The 17997-nt window shown below is 39.6% G+C and overlaps 1 protein-coding gene across 1 annotated transcript; it reads right to left on the bottom strand.

Annotated features, from left to right (window-relative positions):
- Positions 1-6169: 6169 nt before the first annotated feature.
- LOC306804961 (beta-microseminoprotein-like) lies at positions 6170-12483 on the bottom strand. Its single transcript, XM_079312196.1, is given in 5 exon segments — positions 6170-6714; positions 7409-7514; positions 8729-8837; positions 10373-10417; positions 10419-12483. Coding segments are annotated over 5 exon segments (465 nt in total). The 5' UTR covers positions 10494-12483; the 3' UTR covers positions 6170-6584.
- Between the last annotated feature and the right edge of the window lie 5514 nt (positions 12484-17997).

Here is a 17997-nt window from a genome sequence, read left to right as displayed (position 1 = left end):
GTCATTAGGTAGGACCCTACCTAATACTCATGCAGGTCTCAGGAAATCAAATTAGATTTATTATTTCCCCCAAAACTACTCCTATGTGACCTGGCCCTTTTCAGTGAGAAGATGATTTGCTCCTTGTTAGGAGTGCTGCACCATTGTCTGGCCACCACTTGTGTTGGGGGATACTGTCTGTACAAAGGATTCAAGATTGACTTCCTGATGCTTTTAGGTTATGCAAAAGCACACTGCCCAAGTTCTCTCCCTAATGGCTTTTTTAAAAAGATGTTTATTAACTCTAACTTTATTTCCCTACTAGATCACACATCTACTGGTCTGGGGCAGATGGGTTTTGTTTTTTTTTTGTATGTGGAGAGAAGTTATTTATTTTTAGTCTGAAGTATTTCAAGTTGTTTAGCCCAAGTGCATGTTCTCCTTTGTCCTGCTTGGAAGTGTCTCTGAACACTCTCCCTTTGAAGCAAAAATGGAGTTCTCTAACTGCTCCTCATACAAATTGCCTGTTTTTTTTTTTCTTTAAACTGGTCAGCAAATGGCATAACACAAATATAGTGCAACACCTACATGACCTTAAAGAGAGGTAAACATTGCTTTTTCCTTCCTTCTGTACTAGGACTACAGAGGGAGTAGTTTTGCTCTCAATCCACAAACTTATTTAGACCATAGATTCCTACTGCCCTTCAGCAGGAATTAGCCTTTGCTAATTAGTTTGAGTCCAGAGCAGTTCCCTATTATTTTGCTGGCCTTTCTGTGCCCAGGAAAATCTCTCTGCTCCTTTCTCCTGCTGCATGGAGAAAACACTGCAATGCACAGGGAACAGGCACACGTGTGTCAGAGCTGGCAGGACATGAAGAGATAGTGGTGAAGGAGCAAGGTTAACAAATGAAGTTTATTCCCTTAAAAGTTAAAAAGTTCTGCATACTGCAATACACATCAGTGAATTTTTAAAGCTGATTTTAAGTATGATTACTGGCATGGGCTGTAAAATGTTTCTATCAACTGAGCAGAGATTTTCCTTCAAAGGATTAAAATTTACTTTCTGCTACCTGCCTTCTCCATTCTTGACAGGCAAGAAAAATGCAACAGAAAGGGGCAGTACAGCCAGAAACTGAAATAATAAAAATGCACTTTGAAGTTCTGTAGGAAAAAAGTTTGTTGACAGAAGCTTTAAAGCACGAGATTGGTCATTTCACTTTTCTTCCCAAACCAAATTAATCCCCTTACTATTATTTTTCTGTGAAACAGAAATGCTAATTTAATAACTCATGTTAAGCTTTCCCTTTTACTCCCAGTGATGTTTTCATAATCTATCACACCTGACTCAACTCACACTGCTGTGCTCAAGGGGAAACGCCTGATTTTGATCTCTTAACAGTCAGAGGTGCTGGTGCACCTGTTACCTGAATGAAATTCTAAAGTGGTGTTGTGTTGGTTTCCTATATACATCTATGTACACAGACAACAGGACAGGCCTGCTGGAGCAGCTGTCTCAAAGCGTTTATTCCATCACAGCCATCAGTCTCATTTTACAGAGCTGAAAGGGAGATGGAAACAGCTTCAGCTGATTCACAGTAGCTAACAAAGTTCCCTTTGTCACAAAGTCTTTTAACAACTTTCTAGAATACAGCATAATATTAAAAGCTGTCAAGACAAACTAATAAAGCCACACGTACACCTTGCTTTGAACAATGCTTGCTTGTAATGGCATAAAACAATTGATAAAACTTCATTCTTAAGCTTACATATTTCTACTGTCTTGCTTAATACATTCTCCTGACGCCTATCTCCACACACCTCACAGTCCTATTGTTTCTTGTCCTTGCATCTTCAGCATGCTTGCATTTCTCCATCCTGAGATTTGCTTTCACAGAGCTTTCTGAGAGTTTTATACCTTTTCTGTTTCCCACTGTGTTGTTGCTAAGCTTTTCTTTCCCTGATGTGAGGATAGCTCAGGTAAGCCAGTCTTGGTTCAGGTTCAAAAAGCATCCTTAAAACTACTCAGTCCCACTCATGATGTCTCCTGGGCTATAGACTAAAGACAGGTCTAAAATGCCACATACATTCTAAACCTCAGTGGAGCAAAGTGGAAATGTAGGCAAGTCTGCCAGCTGGATCAGGATCTAGGTTTCTGTGCTCTCTGTAGCTCCAGCTTTTCCATCTACTCCTAGCACAGGAGCACTGTGACAACGTTATGTTGTAAGGAAGTGACTAGTGGATTTATAGTAGAGAAAAAGGAACAAACAAATCCAAAATATTGGCAACAACAGAAAAAGTTCCAGAGCTGTGTTATCTGTACATAAATAAGCTGTACTAATGTAGCTGGGCTGTAGTTGCAACACTCTGTTCAGTCAAGCTCCTGGCACCTTTCACTAGGCTTGAACTGAAAAGCTGAGGTTCTCTCTGAAATTCTTGGCTGGTGTGCCACTTTCTGTCCCTGATACAATTTTGGTTGTTTCAACTTTTGAACCTTTTTACTGTAGAGAGATTGAAGAGTCCCCCATGTAAAACTGATATGCAGAAGAAAATGAAAGAATGTGTTAATGATAGATACTGGCTGCTCAACAGTAATTCTATCCTAAAATCATAGGCCTGAGGCCAGCCTTGTAGCCAGACCAGATACTGAACTCCTGAGTGTTGTGCTCACAAATACCTGCCAGGATTTCTCTTAATATTAGATTTGACCTCTTATTTCACCCATTGATAGAATTTCCTATTAATATTAGAGAGCAATGCTTTCTATGCTTTGAATGAAATTGTTCAATAGCCTCCTTTGCACAGCCATATCCAGATAAGAACAAATAACTGAGCTGAGAAAGAAAAAGAGACTTGTGTTACATAATCCAGTTTATTACCTCAAGAGTCAAAAGAATTTTGAATGACTACTGCACCAAGTCAGGCTTTTGCTCACCTCTCCTTGACCATCAGCTTTGGTGTGCAGGACAGTATCCCTTTGTTCAGGAGCAGGGCAAGAGCAGAAGAGAAGCCCAATAAAACAAGCTCTTGAAGCCCCCAGGAATCTTCCCCTTTAATGCAGAACATAGGGAGACTAAGGGATAGTGCTGTTAGGAGAGATCAACCAAGTCCCATGCTAGGAACTGAAAAGGGGAAGCAAAGTACTTCAGGGAGACACTAATGGATGCAATCATTAGAGTTGTATCTAATGAGAACTGCAGTTTGTCTCAGGGTAGCACTCTTTTTCCTGTCCCTGTAGATTCATCCCATCTTTGGCAGACCAGGGCAGCCACAGGAGAAGCCCCTGGAATTACAGTGGAAAAAATACTGGAATGTTTGGAAGGAGTTTATCATCTCATAATGACAAAGAACTGCAGTTTATCAGCAGTGCTTAATGGAGATCTGCTGGAAGCATTGGCTGTGCAAAAGCACTGAAACCCTGGAGAAGTGTAAATAGCAAGGGTCAGTGCTTGAGACCTCCTGAGGAAAATCAAATGTGAAAACAGAATTTTGAGTATGGGAAAGAAGGTTAAAGTAACCTAGTCTTGCTGTGTGTTTTAGAATGGTCATATGACTTGTGTGTTCTACAGTTTCATGTAAATACCTGTCATAAAGCAAATCAATTCCAATCACTTTCACCCTTAAATAAACCATAGCCTGACCCAAGGAAATATGCACACATTAGATTTGAACAGAAAGTTTCAGGTTTGGAAAAGGTGCCAATGCAAACTTTTCTGCATACCAACAGAAGAGTTAAATAAGAGCAAAGTGAACAAGCAAAATTCTCATTAATTGAATTGATCTGAGATTTTAAAATTGACACAGAGCAGAATGTGAACTGAAAATCCATTTGGATTTCTTTGGTGTGCATAATGTAAATGAGATATTCAATTTCCTTGTTTAAGTTGGATTTTCATTTTAAGATTGGGGTGAAAATCTTACTGAACACAAAATATGAATGGGTATAAAGCTTTTAAGCTTCAGGTGATAAGCATTGTTTAATAGGAAAACTTTTATCAGATTTATATGTACGTTCAGGTGTTTGATTTAAAGGGTTTGGCTGGCTAAACACTAGATTTCATTTTTAGGATGAGAACACGCTTCCACTATTGAACAGACCTACTGGAGAAGGAGGGCCAATTATCCAAAACTGCCTCTCTTTCTAGCAGGAAATCTCTGTGCTTTCAGGAGATGAAAGGGAAATTTGGGGTAAGGGACCACCCCAAACCTGTTCTGCTCTGCCAGGGATGATTTGCCTCTCAAGCTTCTGCACAGCCTCTGAAGCCTTTAACCTGACAAGATAGTGGAGGAATCTTCCCTGTGAATATTTTCTTTCCACTATGTGGAGCTAGTGGTGTTATGATCTAAAAGTTTTGAGGCTGGGGCATGTATTCTTTGTATGGCACTGTAGCTGTGAATGCTGAAGTGGAGAAATACCAAGGCAAAACATAACTTGGCAAAAGTGGGGAGCTCAAAGCAGGGTTTTGTGTGCCCTGTCTCTGTTTTATCTGGGTTTGAGGGCTTTGTCTTCCCACAGATAGACTCCTTGATGCAAAAGGCAGTCAGGTCCCTGCTGTGCTTCTAGTGTTCCAAAACCAAATGCAATAGATTCAGTCATCTGTTCCCATGTTGAAACTTGGAGCAGACAAGAGGAGAGCAGAGTGTTCTTGGAGGTGTTGTGGATTAGGCAGGAAATGAACCTTTCCTACCTTTCCTACTTCATAGTAAGCAGGGTAAATCCACATCTAAGAAGACTTGGCAGATGGTGGAGAAAAGTGTTTGTGAGGATTTAAAATGTGTCTCAATAGCTCCAAATTGTGTAGGAGTGCTGCTTCAGGCTGGCTTTTCTGAAATTCAGGTGCATAAGGTGCACTCAGCCTTAAACAAGGAAGTAAATCTTTGGTCACAACTTCTTTTGTCTTGGTGTTCTCTGTGGTATTGCCTTACAAATGCACCTGGAAGTCTGTTGCAGACAGAAGGACATCCAGGGAATGGTTTAGGCTGGAAGGGACCTTTAGAGGTCATCTATTCCAACCCTTCTGTCATGAGCAGGGACACCTTCCATTAAACCAGGTTGTTCCAAGCCTTCTCCAATCTGACTTAAAGCACCTCCACAGATGGTGCTTCCACAACTTCTGTGAGCAACCTGTTCCAGTGTTTCACTAGCCTCATATTAAAAATTTCTACCTTGTATCTCATCTGAATGTAGCCTCTTTTAAAATAAAACCTTTACCCCTTGTCTTATCACTGCCTTTCCTGGTAAAAGATCTCTAATATCTGCTCCCCTTTCTGTGTCACCTGCTTTGGTGAAAAGAGAAAGAGCAACCCTACAGTTTCAATGTACCAGGGTGCAGTACTTTCTCAGAAATTAATATCAAGTTTTCTAGCCTCAACCCTGCAGTGTTGGGACCTGTGCTGGGCACAGTGTCATTAGAAGATGCCATCAATTATACTTTATTTTAGCACAGGCTTGCACAGGGTAGTAAACAGGTTCACTGCCCAGCTGCAGTGGGGACAATGTCTCCCAGCAATGAATGTGGATAGAATCACAGAACTGTTAGGATTCAAAGGGACCTCTGGAGATCATCTAGTGAATCATGAAGTGAAAGCTGGTTCAAGCTGAGGTTTGCCTTTACCCTGCAGACAGCAGGTCTGGGCACTGCTCGTGAGGTATTTGTTCATTCCATAATTTGAGACTATGAGCTATGGAACCATTGACACACTTTCTGTTGTGGAGAAATAGGACATGGAGATGTAAGATGCCCATAGTCCCTTGTGGATAGAGGCAACTGAATAAATAGATTATGAAGCAGTGCCTCAAAGGGAGCTCACACTGGCAAGCGTATCCCTCCCAATTACTGTTTGTGGCTTTGCTGAGCTGCTTCCCTGTCTGACCCCAGTACAGATCAGTCACTCCATGCAGCCACAATGCTGCCCATGGCCCACTTTAGAACCTTTAATTTTCAAGGCTTAATCTGACAAAGGGATCTTTCTTTTACCCAAAGCTCAGGCTGAGGATGGGGTCTGCTATGCTGTCAGTGTAGTGGAAGAATAGTACTGGGTTACTCGGGGTACCTGGTAGATCTTGCAGTCCATAGGTTGGTCTCCAGGGAGCCATATAGGACAAAAATTACTCACGTAAGACATTGTCATAGAAAACAGCATGTTCAGAAAGATTTTGAAGTAACTTTTCCTTCTTTTCCCATGGTTTTTGGACTTTTAATTCTTTTGGTTTTCATCATTAGTGAAGAAAATAAGTCATATGAATTTCTGGTGCTTTATTTGATTTTCTTTTAGCTTTAAGATACAGCTGTTCAGAGGTTATAAAATATGCTCCTTGGCACTGAAACATGACCAGAGAAGAATACAGATTAGCAGCTACCAAGGATGCTTTAAAATGTCACCTTTAATGTCTGACCTCAAGGAAGTAACTGGTCTGTTCTTTGTTCGTGGTGAAGCATAAGGCAGAGAAGTCAAGGGAGATTTTTGTGAGTAGATTCTCAGTTTCTTATATGTTGGGTTTATGAGTAGATTTCACTCAATGGCTGTGTTTTAAGTATTTTTGAACTTGTGAGAGAGAACCATGAAAATAATAAAAGGAAATATCCCTCCAATCCACCATTCTTCTGTTACCCCACCCATCCATGGACAGGACATTCTTTTGAGTGATCATCTTTCTCCACTACTTTATAAGAGCAAGTCTCCTTGTTGAAAATGCTTTCACATTTCTCTTTATCGTAGTCAGCTGGTATGATATAGCTGTGGTTGGGAAAAGAAAAAGAGGTGATGAGATCAAGAAGTAAACATTTTCCACTTCAGACAGTGTCTGCACCTTTAATGTGAAGAGGCTGTGCTGAGGAGACTTTTGGGAGCAGAAAAGGGAACTTTCACAAAGCTCCCACCTCAAATGTTACTTAGCCTGCAAGAGGAGAGGAGAGTAGTAGCATTTCTGGTCTGATTTACATCCAAGAGATGTTTGTTGTGTTTATTTGCTATTCCAATATTACTACTTCTCTTCACCCACGGTATGGAATTAATATTGCATGAGTGGTTTGGTATCACTGTAGGAAAAAATACAGACAATGTCGTCCCTTGAGCTGCTTCTCAGAGGAAAGTGAAGAAATGTGTGCCTTTGGGATTATCTGGACTAGGACCAATCAAAATTCCTTAGTGTTCTCTCTTGAATCAATAACTTGCCTGATGTTTTAGCCCCAAGAAGAATGAAATCTTGTTTTTATTTCAAATCTAGAATTATTTGTTAAACGCGACCTCTGTTTTTCAGGGGAATTTCTTGCATGTTTAGTGATGATGGTGTTGAATTAATGCATAACTTTGTGATAGGGAGTGAGAGAAGAGTTATGGTTGTTTCTCAGAAACCCCTGTGTGAAGGGAAATGGTGTGTGTGCTGTGTCATGACAGCAGAGGAAAAACCCCATTGCTGCTCTGAACTCACCTATTGCAGCAGCCAATTCCAGTATGAGAACAGTGGCAATTATCGCAGTCCTCAGTCTTCCAACCAGAATCAAATTCATGGACCTTTCCTTCCTCATCAAGGCAGCCTGAAAATGAAGTGTATGGGCAGATTTCAGTGTCAGACCTATTGCACTAACAGCACTGTTGCATGTACAAAATGGGTGAGATCTTTGCTGGCTTTTTGCATTAAGATTCCTATCTGCCAAACACAGAGGTTCCCCAACACAGCAGGGTGTCTGTCCTAATGCAGGGTGAAGAGAGACCTGTCACTCTGTCTCCTGAGGTTTTTTGCAGCATGAGATTTCCTGGAGCATCTCATCTTCAAGTATGGAATTTGAAGCACCCAGCAGAAAGACAACTAGGCACAGACCTGCCCAGGATTAAAAATGCTTTCCTATTAACACCATCTCTTATTGTCTCCTTTAAAGCAAGACTACATCTGGCCAGAAAACTTTTTCCAGTCTTCAGCTGCAGGAAGAAAGCAAATATTGGATGTACAGTTCCTGTTCAGCAGTCACAGAATAGACCATAGTCCTTCTACATAACTGATCTGAAAAGCTGAATTTTATGAGAACAGAACAAGAGAGAGGGATGGGGCTTCTAGGTTGTATCTTTGCTATAAGTGTTCTTTTCTTTGGCAATTTAAACTCATTTCTTCAATGAGAAATGCTTTCACAGGTAAAGCTGGGATTTTAGACCACTTAGGATTTTTTTGCATGTTGGCACACATCAACTCTTGTTGTGCCCAAAAAATAGCATGTTTCTCTTTCAGGAACTTATTTTTCTGCAGCTCCACTCACTCATCTCAAGACTGGCAGATTAGGTGTGTTCAGGAAGGGAGGATCCGGACTCAAGGGATGCAGCCATCCTGCTTTTAAGAATTTGCTTTGGGATACAGAAACAAGATATGAGTAAATAGTATGGTGCTGAATACTTGTAAATCTGTTTCAGTTTTATACTGACTATACACACTTAAACACAGGTCCTTCTCCCTTCTCTGATTTCTAGATGTGATTCCATGGTAAAAATTTGAGTTACTATTTCATGCAGATGGGTAAACTAAAACTATGCTACTTCCCTGGAAAAAGAGAATTTATAATTTGGCCTGCATTAAGTTCCCCAAATAACTTATTCTTCTTATAATGAATTATAATATTGCTCTCTGTACTCCATTTCCCTTTGATTCCTCTCCACTGTTTCCACTTATTTCTAAATTGTGATGAATTGCACAGAATGAACAAATCAAATCAAGCAGTGATTCTGATGATTTCTGCCAAGCTGAGGGCAGTTTACTACTTACCTACAACCACACCATTAGACATCGCTGGCTTGAATGGTATGAAGTAACAAGCAGCATCAGACAGTGGCATGCTGATGGCAAGAGCAAGAAGGCAGGCCACGATGGTGTTCTGAACAAGAAAAAAGAATTCTTATCAATCCTTCAGTAATTATGAAGACGCCTTGACGATAAAAAACAGTAAAATAGATGGTGGTTTCAAATTGAAATCCAATTGTTGATGCTTTAGGTTTTAGCTTTCATATTTTCCAGATTCTGTACTGCATTAATATGTAACTCTGAACTTCATATAAAGTGGTAGCAAGTTGTCTTCACAGTTTAGTCAGACAAAACAATCCTTTTCCAGCCTGAGAACCAAGGACACCATTGCAGCCTAAGGCCCAAAAGTGCAAACAACAGTGAATTGAGTAGAGCAATCTGGAGGATGGGACTTCATAACCTGAAGCTGTAATTAGACAATTAATACCAATATGTAAATGGACCAAAACTTACAAAAGTGTGAAAAGTGGTGACTTGCTATCCATCTTGGGTCCATGTTGGGCAGAGCCCCAGTCAGGGTCTTGTACTGGCCACGGTGTATCCTTTCAAGGCCTTTTAATAAATACATACTTTATTCCTTTAACTCTGTCTAGCCTCTGTTCTATGTCAGTTTCTCAAGGCATCATTTGTCTTTTGCAGTTTAACACACTTCTCAGGAATACTGAACTGTTTTGAAGAAGCAGAGGCAGAGAAGCACGACATGGGAGGAGGAAAAATGCCTGTCTTTGCAGGTTGTTAAAATCAAGCATTGACTGCTAGACCCTGATACTGCTCGTGAAAAATGGGTGTTCTATTCCTCTCCACTCCCAATTAATTTTTCTTATCCTTTCATCTGTAGGTTTGGTCACCAACTGTTTTATCCACTAACCTCAATTATAGTTGCAAAAACTTCTTTATTGCAGTCTGAAGAGCTACAGAATGTTTCACCCTAATATTGAAGGACTAGGAATACATGAATTAATTTTAGCTGAAGTTTAATACTCAAGTCTTGGCCCTGTACCTTATTTGCAGGTGTCACAACCTTGATAATTCTATAGTCTGTGATCTGTGTTCGTGGTTTGTTTTTTTTTTTCCTGGAAGTTCAGCTGAAGTTTCAATATTAATTTGAAATATTTGAAGGACTTCCTTTGGGGGAATGAAGGAAATAAGTGCAAGAATTCTAGGATGGAATTAGCTGTGATTAATTGAAGATCTTGGTGAAAGGAAGGTAGACCAGAAATAAACAATCACATACACATATTGTATGTAAGTGTTCTCTTGGACAGAGTAGGACTGGTGACTTACAAAAAGAGAGATGAGAGGAGGAAAATTTAGCATTTTATTTTGCATAAGAGAGGTTAAAACCCACAAAACTGCAACAGAGTGACAAAGGAGTAAAGATCAAGATACCTTTCTTTTTTAGTTCAGATGTTCAGATATTATCCAGACTTTTCACCCCAAGTTCTTCCCTGCCTTTGTCTCTCTTTGACTCTTGCTCTCATAACACAGAATTTATACGTTCTCCAAGCTTCTTAACAAGACAAGTACTGAGACAAATCCAACAGAAATGCCTTTAAAATCTATAGCAATGCACCATTGTCTTCTACAGCACAAGATGTAAGGACTCACCATTCTTGCAGAATTATGAGACTTCCAGTAAGGAGATGGCCTGTACAAAGCTCATCTTCTCAAAGACCTTATATAGAGAGGGAATTTGTGCTAACAGCCCTTGAGCAAACTGACCATACATGGCTAGAACCAATGAAGTTTCTGCAAAATTACCTCACGGGCTGGGCATTATTAAGATAAGTCAATTACATACAAGAAGAAAGGTTTGTTCTAACAGACACTGGAGGGATAGGTGTGGCTTTTGTGCCACATCAGAGTTGGGAGGTAGCTACAGGAAGCACTTTTCAAGCCTAGAAGAAATATTTAGCACTTACCCTGAGTAAACCATCAGAGACATAATGATTGTCACTCACAACAAAAGTAAATGCTTAGTTTGAACCACCTAGGGTTTAACAAGTGCTAGATTACCATTTTCTTCCTTTTTCAGCTTTCCATTGTGTAGAAGATCCATATGCTCAGGTCCTCTATGAAGAAATAGGCATTACATATTTAATTTCTTAATTCTTATAGTCAGTGAGAAACTGTTCCTTTTCTGCAGGGGCTGGATATGTCAAGGGCAGACACTCTTTCCAAGTGTTTAGGACAGTAATTTGGTAGCAAAGAGGCCCAGTATGGTCCCTTTTTGCTTAGCTTTCACCTACTAGGTTCGAGTATTTTTGACTATGTGGCTCTTCTTGGTGATGAAGTCTATGCCTTACTTCAGAGCTGCAGTTTTCAGTAAGTGAGTTAATTACTCTGACTGCATAACTGTGGTGAATTCTTAAGTGGTTTTGGGGATAGAGGCTCAACTCCAAGTTGAATTGGCTACTCCATGTCTGCTACCCAAACTCTAGAGTTGAGAGGTAGCTCAGGAAGTCCATGAGAGAAGGCCAGAATTAGTGCAATGCAGGTCACAGTGAGACCACTACTTCCAGTGACATCTTAGATGGTTTTCAACTCAGTAAGTTGGGTAAATGGGTTTTTCTTTGGTTAGGAGATCATCACTCTTGAGCATGATAGAATAGACATGAAGAGCGTGCAGGTGTTTGATAAACTTGTGACAGTCTTGTCATTAGTAAATTGGACTTGGCAATGCTGATTTATTCCCTTCCCTGAAATGGAGGATAATTACCATTCCCTTGACTCCTAATCAGTGGATATGTCAGTCCTGGGAATTTCTTTGTTGAAATCAACAGAGTCCACACATCCCCTTTGAATCTCTCAGAAATATGTACTAAGTCAATTGAACAGCATCATTGTGGTTTGGGATACTGTTGGTGTTTCAGAACATGTTCATTTTCCAGTTAAAGAGAGGGGGAAAGGCTCAGTAGTACAGCAAAGGATTACACCCTGATCCTAGGCCAAAGCTACTTTTTGTGTTGGTTGCAGTGAAGATGGAGAGAACTCACAGTCTCCCTTCTCATGTCCTTCTCCTGTGCTGCCTGACCTAATTGATGAACATCTGTGACATGCCTAAGTGTGTGCCCTAGCTTTGCATGCTGGCTTTTCATTACCTTTAGGTATTGAGAAGTAACAATTTCCTCTAGGCTGAGGATACTGTGGGAAGTAGCACAGAATCCTGCTCAAGGTATTGGCTCCTCCATGTCCTCAAAGGTGATCTGAAACAAATGTTGCATGATATTTTGGAATAAAAGGACCATCAAATTGCACTGCATTTATTCTGAGCTAAAATTACTGAGCTATTTTTTTTTCCTTCTTGTGTATTATGTGCTTGGCATGCAATATTTTTCCTTGTCAGGCACCTGGCAGCAGTTCTTGTATGTGAATTAAAATTATCAGTCACAGGGAAATTTGTGATGCAGGTGTACTGGAGTGAAACTCATGGAATTTGTTATAGCCAAAATGAAAGGAAAGACAACTTTCTGGGTTGGTTTGAGTGACAAAGAGTCAGCTTGTTGCTCAAGTCTGATAAAACTAAACATCCAACCAACATGCTTGTGCATTTTCTTTCTCAACTTTCCAGACTGCCCAGCTGCTCCCACTACAGGACCTCCTCCTGTTTTCTAGGTGCAAGCTGTACAGAGAGCTATGCAAGCTATGCAGGGAGCTTGCAAAAAGTTTTCTTTGGACCACATCAGATAGACTTGCCTAAGTCTGAGCAGTGTTAAGGGACAATGAAGAAGCCTTTTTGCATGATCTGTGAATTCACAGGAACCCTAACAAAATGCTGTGGTGCTGAAACCAGTCACAGCAGCAAACTCTCTGGGGATAGTCCATTCATGTATTGATCATTTGGATCATATGTGACCCAGATAACATCACATTTCTTTATGTTGCTAATGTATAGGATGACAGGTGCTTTGCTTGGGTAGGGAACAGGTTTCTCTAACAGATGTAGCTCTGTTGAAATCTCATGTTGGTATTCCAACTGGTTAATTTCTTATTGAAAACATTCTAAGAATATAATTGCTCTCTCCCCTTCTGTGCATCCTTTCCAATTATTCTGATGGATAGAGAAACCTCTTTCTTCCTGAGGCAGAGAATAGTCTTGGAAATTGTCCTGAAGATTTACCTTGCTATTTTACTCTAGTCCTTCTTCAGCTGGAGTTTCTGGATACATCTCACTGATAACAACAGAGAGAATCAGAGTAATGCAAGATGACCAACTCTGCTTTTTCCTGTGTGGTTTAGAGCAAAGCAATCAAAACAGAAATACAGCATGATTTCAGAGCAGTAATGTTATTAATACAGCCCAATAAATCAGCTAATATCTATGGACAGCTCAAAGCCAGAAGAGGTGTGCTAAAATGAAAGCAGTCCAAGAACCTTGTTTCTTATGCCAGCATTTCAGTACTACTCTCACATTCTTGAGAGGGGTCAGCTTTCTGTGTGGGGGAGTAAGTGCAGGACACATTACAGCAGTTTGTAACCTACTTAACCCAGTAGGTTGATTATCACTGCTATTGGGAGGGGGAAAAGGAAGAGGAAGCATGAGGCATTTCAGGGCATGGATCATAAGTAAACATGATTTTACAAATAAGTTCTTCTTGACATTAAACTGACAACGCTAGGTATAATGTACTTTGGCTTGACTTTATTAAATTCTGTCACATTTGTGTTTGAGAAAGGACAACTGTAAAGGAAAGGCACACACAAACAACACTAAAATGTACAGTGCACTGTTTACACAAGAACATCTTGCAAAGGTGGTAGAAGGATGTTTTATCTTGGTGGGGCACTTTTCTTAAGTCTGAGGTTCAGATACCCACAAACCTCAAAACTTGGCCCTCAAACCTCTCCCAGGACAGGAATTACCAAAGAATTGTATTAATTTTATAGCAAGGTACACAGGCAGAGTGAGCAATTTGTCCCAGGTAACAGATGGCAGAGCAGAAACTTGAATTGAGATCTCAATTCAAGATGGGAGACCCAGTCTTGAGACGATAATTGTAATAATACTGAACAAGTCTGTGCCACAGTGACATGTCTAAACAAGTCCAAGCTGTAGTCTGTATCATATGCACCAGCCAAACTATATTTAGCTGGTTTTCTCCATATTTTGCTGCCTAGCTGTTTTCCTGCATATTTTGCTGTTTCTTCACATGCTTAGCTGTTTTTCTGTGTATTTCTTAGTTTAGACCAATGTTTATAACAAGTGCATGAGATGAGCCATTTTTAGGTGTTCTTCTGCAACTTGTTGAAAGCCTTCAAAGCCACTAAAACATAAATTATGCTAAATCAGAAGAAAAAAAGCTAAAGAACAGAACACTGAAATTAAAAGACTCAAGATAAAGGTGGGCAGTGAAGTTTTAGACAGCTACCAATCATTGTACCTAAAAAGCTCATGCAAAGTGCGTAATCAGCATAAAGACACCAATCAGAAAATGCGTGATTGCTTAAACAGTAATCTTTGAAAGTATAATTAAAGCTAAAAAGTAAACAATAACTCAACTTCTGCATAATCATATTATTTTACTGTCCAAAAATCCTGTTTCTCCTGCAAATAATATAACAAACCTGTCTTATTCTGTGTGTAGCCAGAGTCCATGAGTCCAATTTCAATTTTAATTCAATGCAGTTTCAGTGGAATGAGAAACACTTATTTTTTTTTACCTTGGTGCAAGTGCATTTTCATGTGATAATTTCTCAGCCAGCCTGAAAACTCCTGTCAGATCATGATCCCAGTATGAAGGATTGGTGCTAAGCAAGGGACATAGAGACAGACTCAAAGATCTAAAGAGCCAACCATGAATACCAGGCCATGCTTGCAATGAGGAGACCTCCATCTCTGAAATGTGGGTAGAACTGGAGGAGATGGCCACAGTGACTGTACCAGTGACTACAAAAGTCCAGAGGTGGTAAATCAAAATGAATAGGAGGGGCATATTCAGCAGAAAAGGTATCTCCAGCTTATGGAAATTCTAAATATCCTGCACTTCTACCTTCCATCTCAAGATGTGTAGTTTAAGAAAAAGTATTGGAAGTCTTCATTGAACCAGAAAAATGACAGAAAAGTTTATTCCACAAATTTAAAAAAACACAGTGCTTCCAAACACGATTTATTATCTTGGCCCTGCAGTTAAGCAAATGAAGACCATACATCTGTGAAAAAGACTTTTTGTGGAATTAGCTACAGGAAGGGTAGCAGGCTGGAGCATTGCTCTAGTTCTGTCCATTAGTGCCTCTGGTTTTGTGGAACTTACACGGTGCCACAGCAGACCCTGCTGTGGCCACACTGATACAGGGAGCATGCTTTTGGTGGTAACAAATTATCTGGTCTTTCATCTTGAACACAAGCTGCCCATGAGTACACAAAATGAAAGGAAGCTTTACTTCATTTTTAAGCCACAAATTACTTAGTTCAGTGTCCTTTGGACTTACTTCTGAGAAAATTCAATTAATTTTGTGTATATCCTATTGGGAAACCAAAATCATGAGAGATGGGGCAACTGAGAGACTTTTAAAAGATGGTTTATTGCCTCATGGCATCAGTCTCATAGAAGGGTGAGACATTAAAGGTCTGTTACATTTAATGCCATAAAATCAGAAGCTGGCAGATTTCTTGTTATGTTATTGCCTTATGTCAGTTTTCTAGCCAAACACATTCTTCTACGAAACTTGGTAGCATCTTTTTACACAATCAATAATTGCTTTACTTTTGTGCCTTTGCTGCAATCTGTCATTTTTAACCAATCATATAACACTTCACAAACTTACATTAATACGTCTTAAGCTTCTAACTAACTTTATAACATGTTTTATTGCTAAACTTTAAAATCTTTTACTCTCTTAACGTATTGCTTTGCTTACATAACGCATATCTCCGTTTGCTTAAAACATATTTCTACTTAAACTATGAACTTCTATTCTTGTTTTATGTATGTTTTGTTTTCACTGTCCTAATTTTCCACACTTTCTCCAAGGCCTTAGATCAAGCATTGTATCCATCTTTATCTCTGAGCCTGTACACACAAGGCCCTGAGAACTCTCTGTGCTTTTAAATCCCACATAGCTCACCTACACTGTACTTCAGCTCTATTTAGAGAGCATGAGCTTTTTTCCATTTTTTAAACCTGTTAGTTACTGATTCCATGAAGACTAAATGCCATGGTTGGAAGTTATTGCTGGAGGACTCAGAGCAGACTGGGATAGGGAGGACAACCACAGAATGCTTCAGCCAAATCCAAAGGATATCTTGGTTTTTGGGACCTCTTCTCTTTTTTCTTTGCAGTTCTCCTCTGTAATGTGTAAAATCCTTATTCTTGCCTTTTCTTGTCCTACACTCTTCCTGTGTGATTAAGATGGGCAGGAACTAGAACAGAACAGCATGAGAGATTTTGTGACTTGCATCTCTGACAGGTTTCACCAGAATTACACATGGTTGTTTAGTTTGTAATGACAGTATGCACTATGCAGTACTACCCTACTGTAAAACCCCCACAATGTCTTGGAATACTTCTTGAAAGTAATTTATCATTTTCTGAGGGCACACTTGAGCTAGGAGAATTGCTTTCCCCCTCTGTGAGAAAGCAAAAAAGTAGTCGCCATCTGAAAGGGTAGAAAATGCAACAAATTTTGTGTCATTTTTTTCACACAATGACAGCTAGCATTTTATTTCTGAAATCTTTTAAATGCTAAATGTGCTGCAGATTAAATACACGTGTGGTATGATTCTCTGATCATATACATGTCAATAGACTGAACTTGAGTGATATAAAATCTTAAGAATCTGAAATTTGGACTTACTCCAACAATAATGGGTTGTGTCTAAAGAGCTTTTGTATGGTATAACCTCTGGATATAAAAATGGCAGGAGTTTATTCTCCAGTGTCTTACCAACACAAAAAATATTTCTCATTTGGAGATGTTCTTCTGGGATTTCTGAGGAAATTACCAAAATTCAAAAAGTTTTTCTTTAGTCGTATGGCTATGAAGGATGGAAAACAGAATTTCTACCTCTCTCTTTCTGCCCTACATATTTCATTAATTTTTGGAGGTATGTAAATAATAAAAAGAATTCAAAACAGAGGATAAGTGATATAATAGCCTGCTTTCCCAAAGATTGAGAATCTCAGTAATAAAAAATCCCAAAACAGTAAAAATTACCTGTTGTTGAGCATTTCCCTGCTCAGAGCAAGGGAGATTAAAGACTCCTGAGCTTCATTTCTAAAGCAGTTTTATTTAGAGGGGAGGAAACAAAACAAAACAAAACAAACAAAAATCCCTGAAACAAAAAACCAAAACAAAACAAAAAACCCAAAACAAACAAACAAACAAAAAAAAGCCTTTTCAGGCTTTTCAGTATTGGCAGCTACTCTGGTAATAGAAAAACCAATACAATTGCACATTGAGACTAAAAACTGTCTTTTAAAACACTTTTATATGCAGTTTCTGGGTCTCAGGTGAACACAGTCTATTCTCTGGAATCTGTGGGACAAGGCTCTTCATTTCCTTGGCCTGGAAAATCCATCAGAATTCATTTTCTTTCTTCTCCAGTGTGAGCTCTTGTTTGTGCTGAGCTGCTCAGATTCTTCTTCCAGTACAAGTAGTGGAGGAGGTGCCCTTGCAGTGGAAGATGGTCTTCCCCACCCACAGACAACTTCTGGAAGGATGACAAACCACACAAACATGCTGGGGCCTCCCAGCCCCAGAACCTTAAACTGAGTGGGTCATTGGTTGGAGACAGGGACGGCACAAACTCTCAGACCCATGCAATAACAGCCATGGTTTATTGTTCATAACTTCCTTATAGGTTTGAATCTCCCATCTTAAGAGAGTTGATTGGTTGGGATTTTGGAGTGCCCAGCCCTCTGAGCAGTGATACATCTGCGATTGGTTGGCTTCAAACTGACACAGTTAATCTTTGTTTACCCAAGGACTTGTTTACTTCTAGGCTGGCTGAGTTTTTGGGGGCAACTTCAGAACAGCTTGCACAGTGACACTTACAGAAGATATTCTCATGAGATTGAAAGCTTGGGTAAGATTTTATTTTTGGGGAATTAATTCACACTTCTACAGGTTCTGTTAGCGTATAAAAATGTTCTTCAATTAAGAAACTCATCTTCATCTGTAAGAAAACGAGCACCAAGGCTATACAGAAACTCTTGGGACCTTACAGATAATAACGCTCTAATTTCAAAATAAATAAATACAGGACCAAAAAAGGAAACTAGTAAAATGAAATA

The sequence above is a fragment of the Erithacus rubecula genome, assembly GCF_903797595.1.
Source record: "Erithacus rubecula genome assembly, chromosome: 9".
Lineage (NCBI taxonomy): Eukaryota > Metazoa > Chordata > Aves > Passeriformes > Muscicapidae > Erithacus > Erithacus rubecula.
This window is presented reverse-complemented; position numbering and strand designations above follow the sequence as displayed.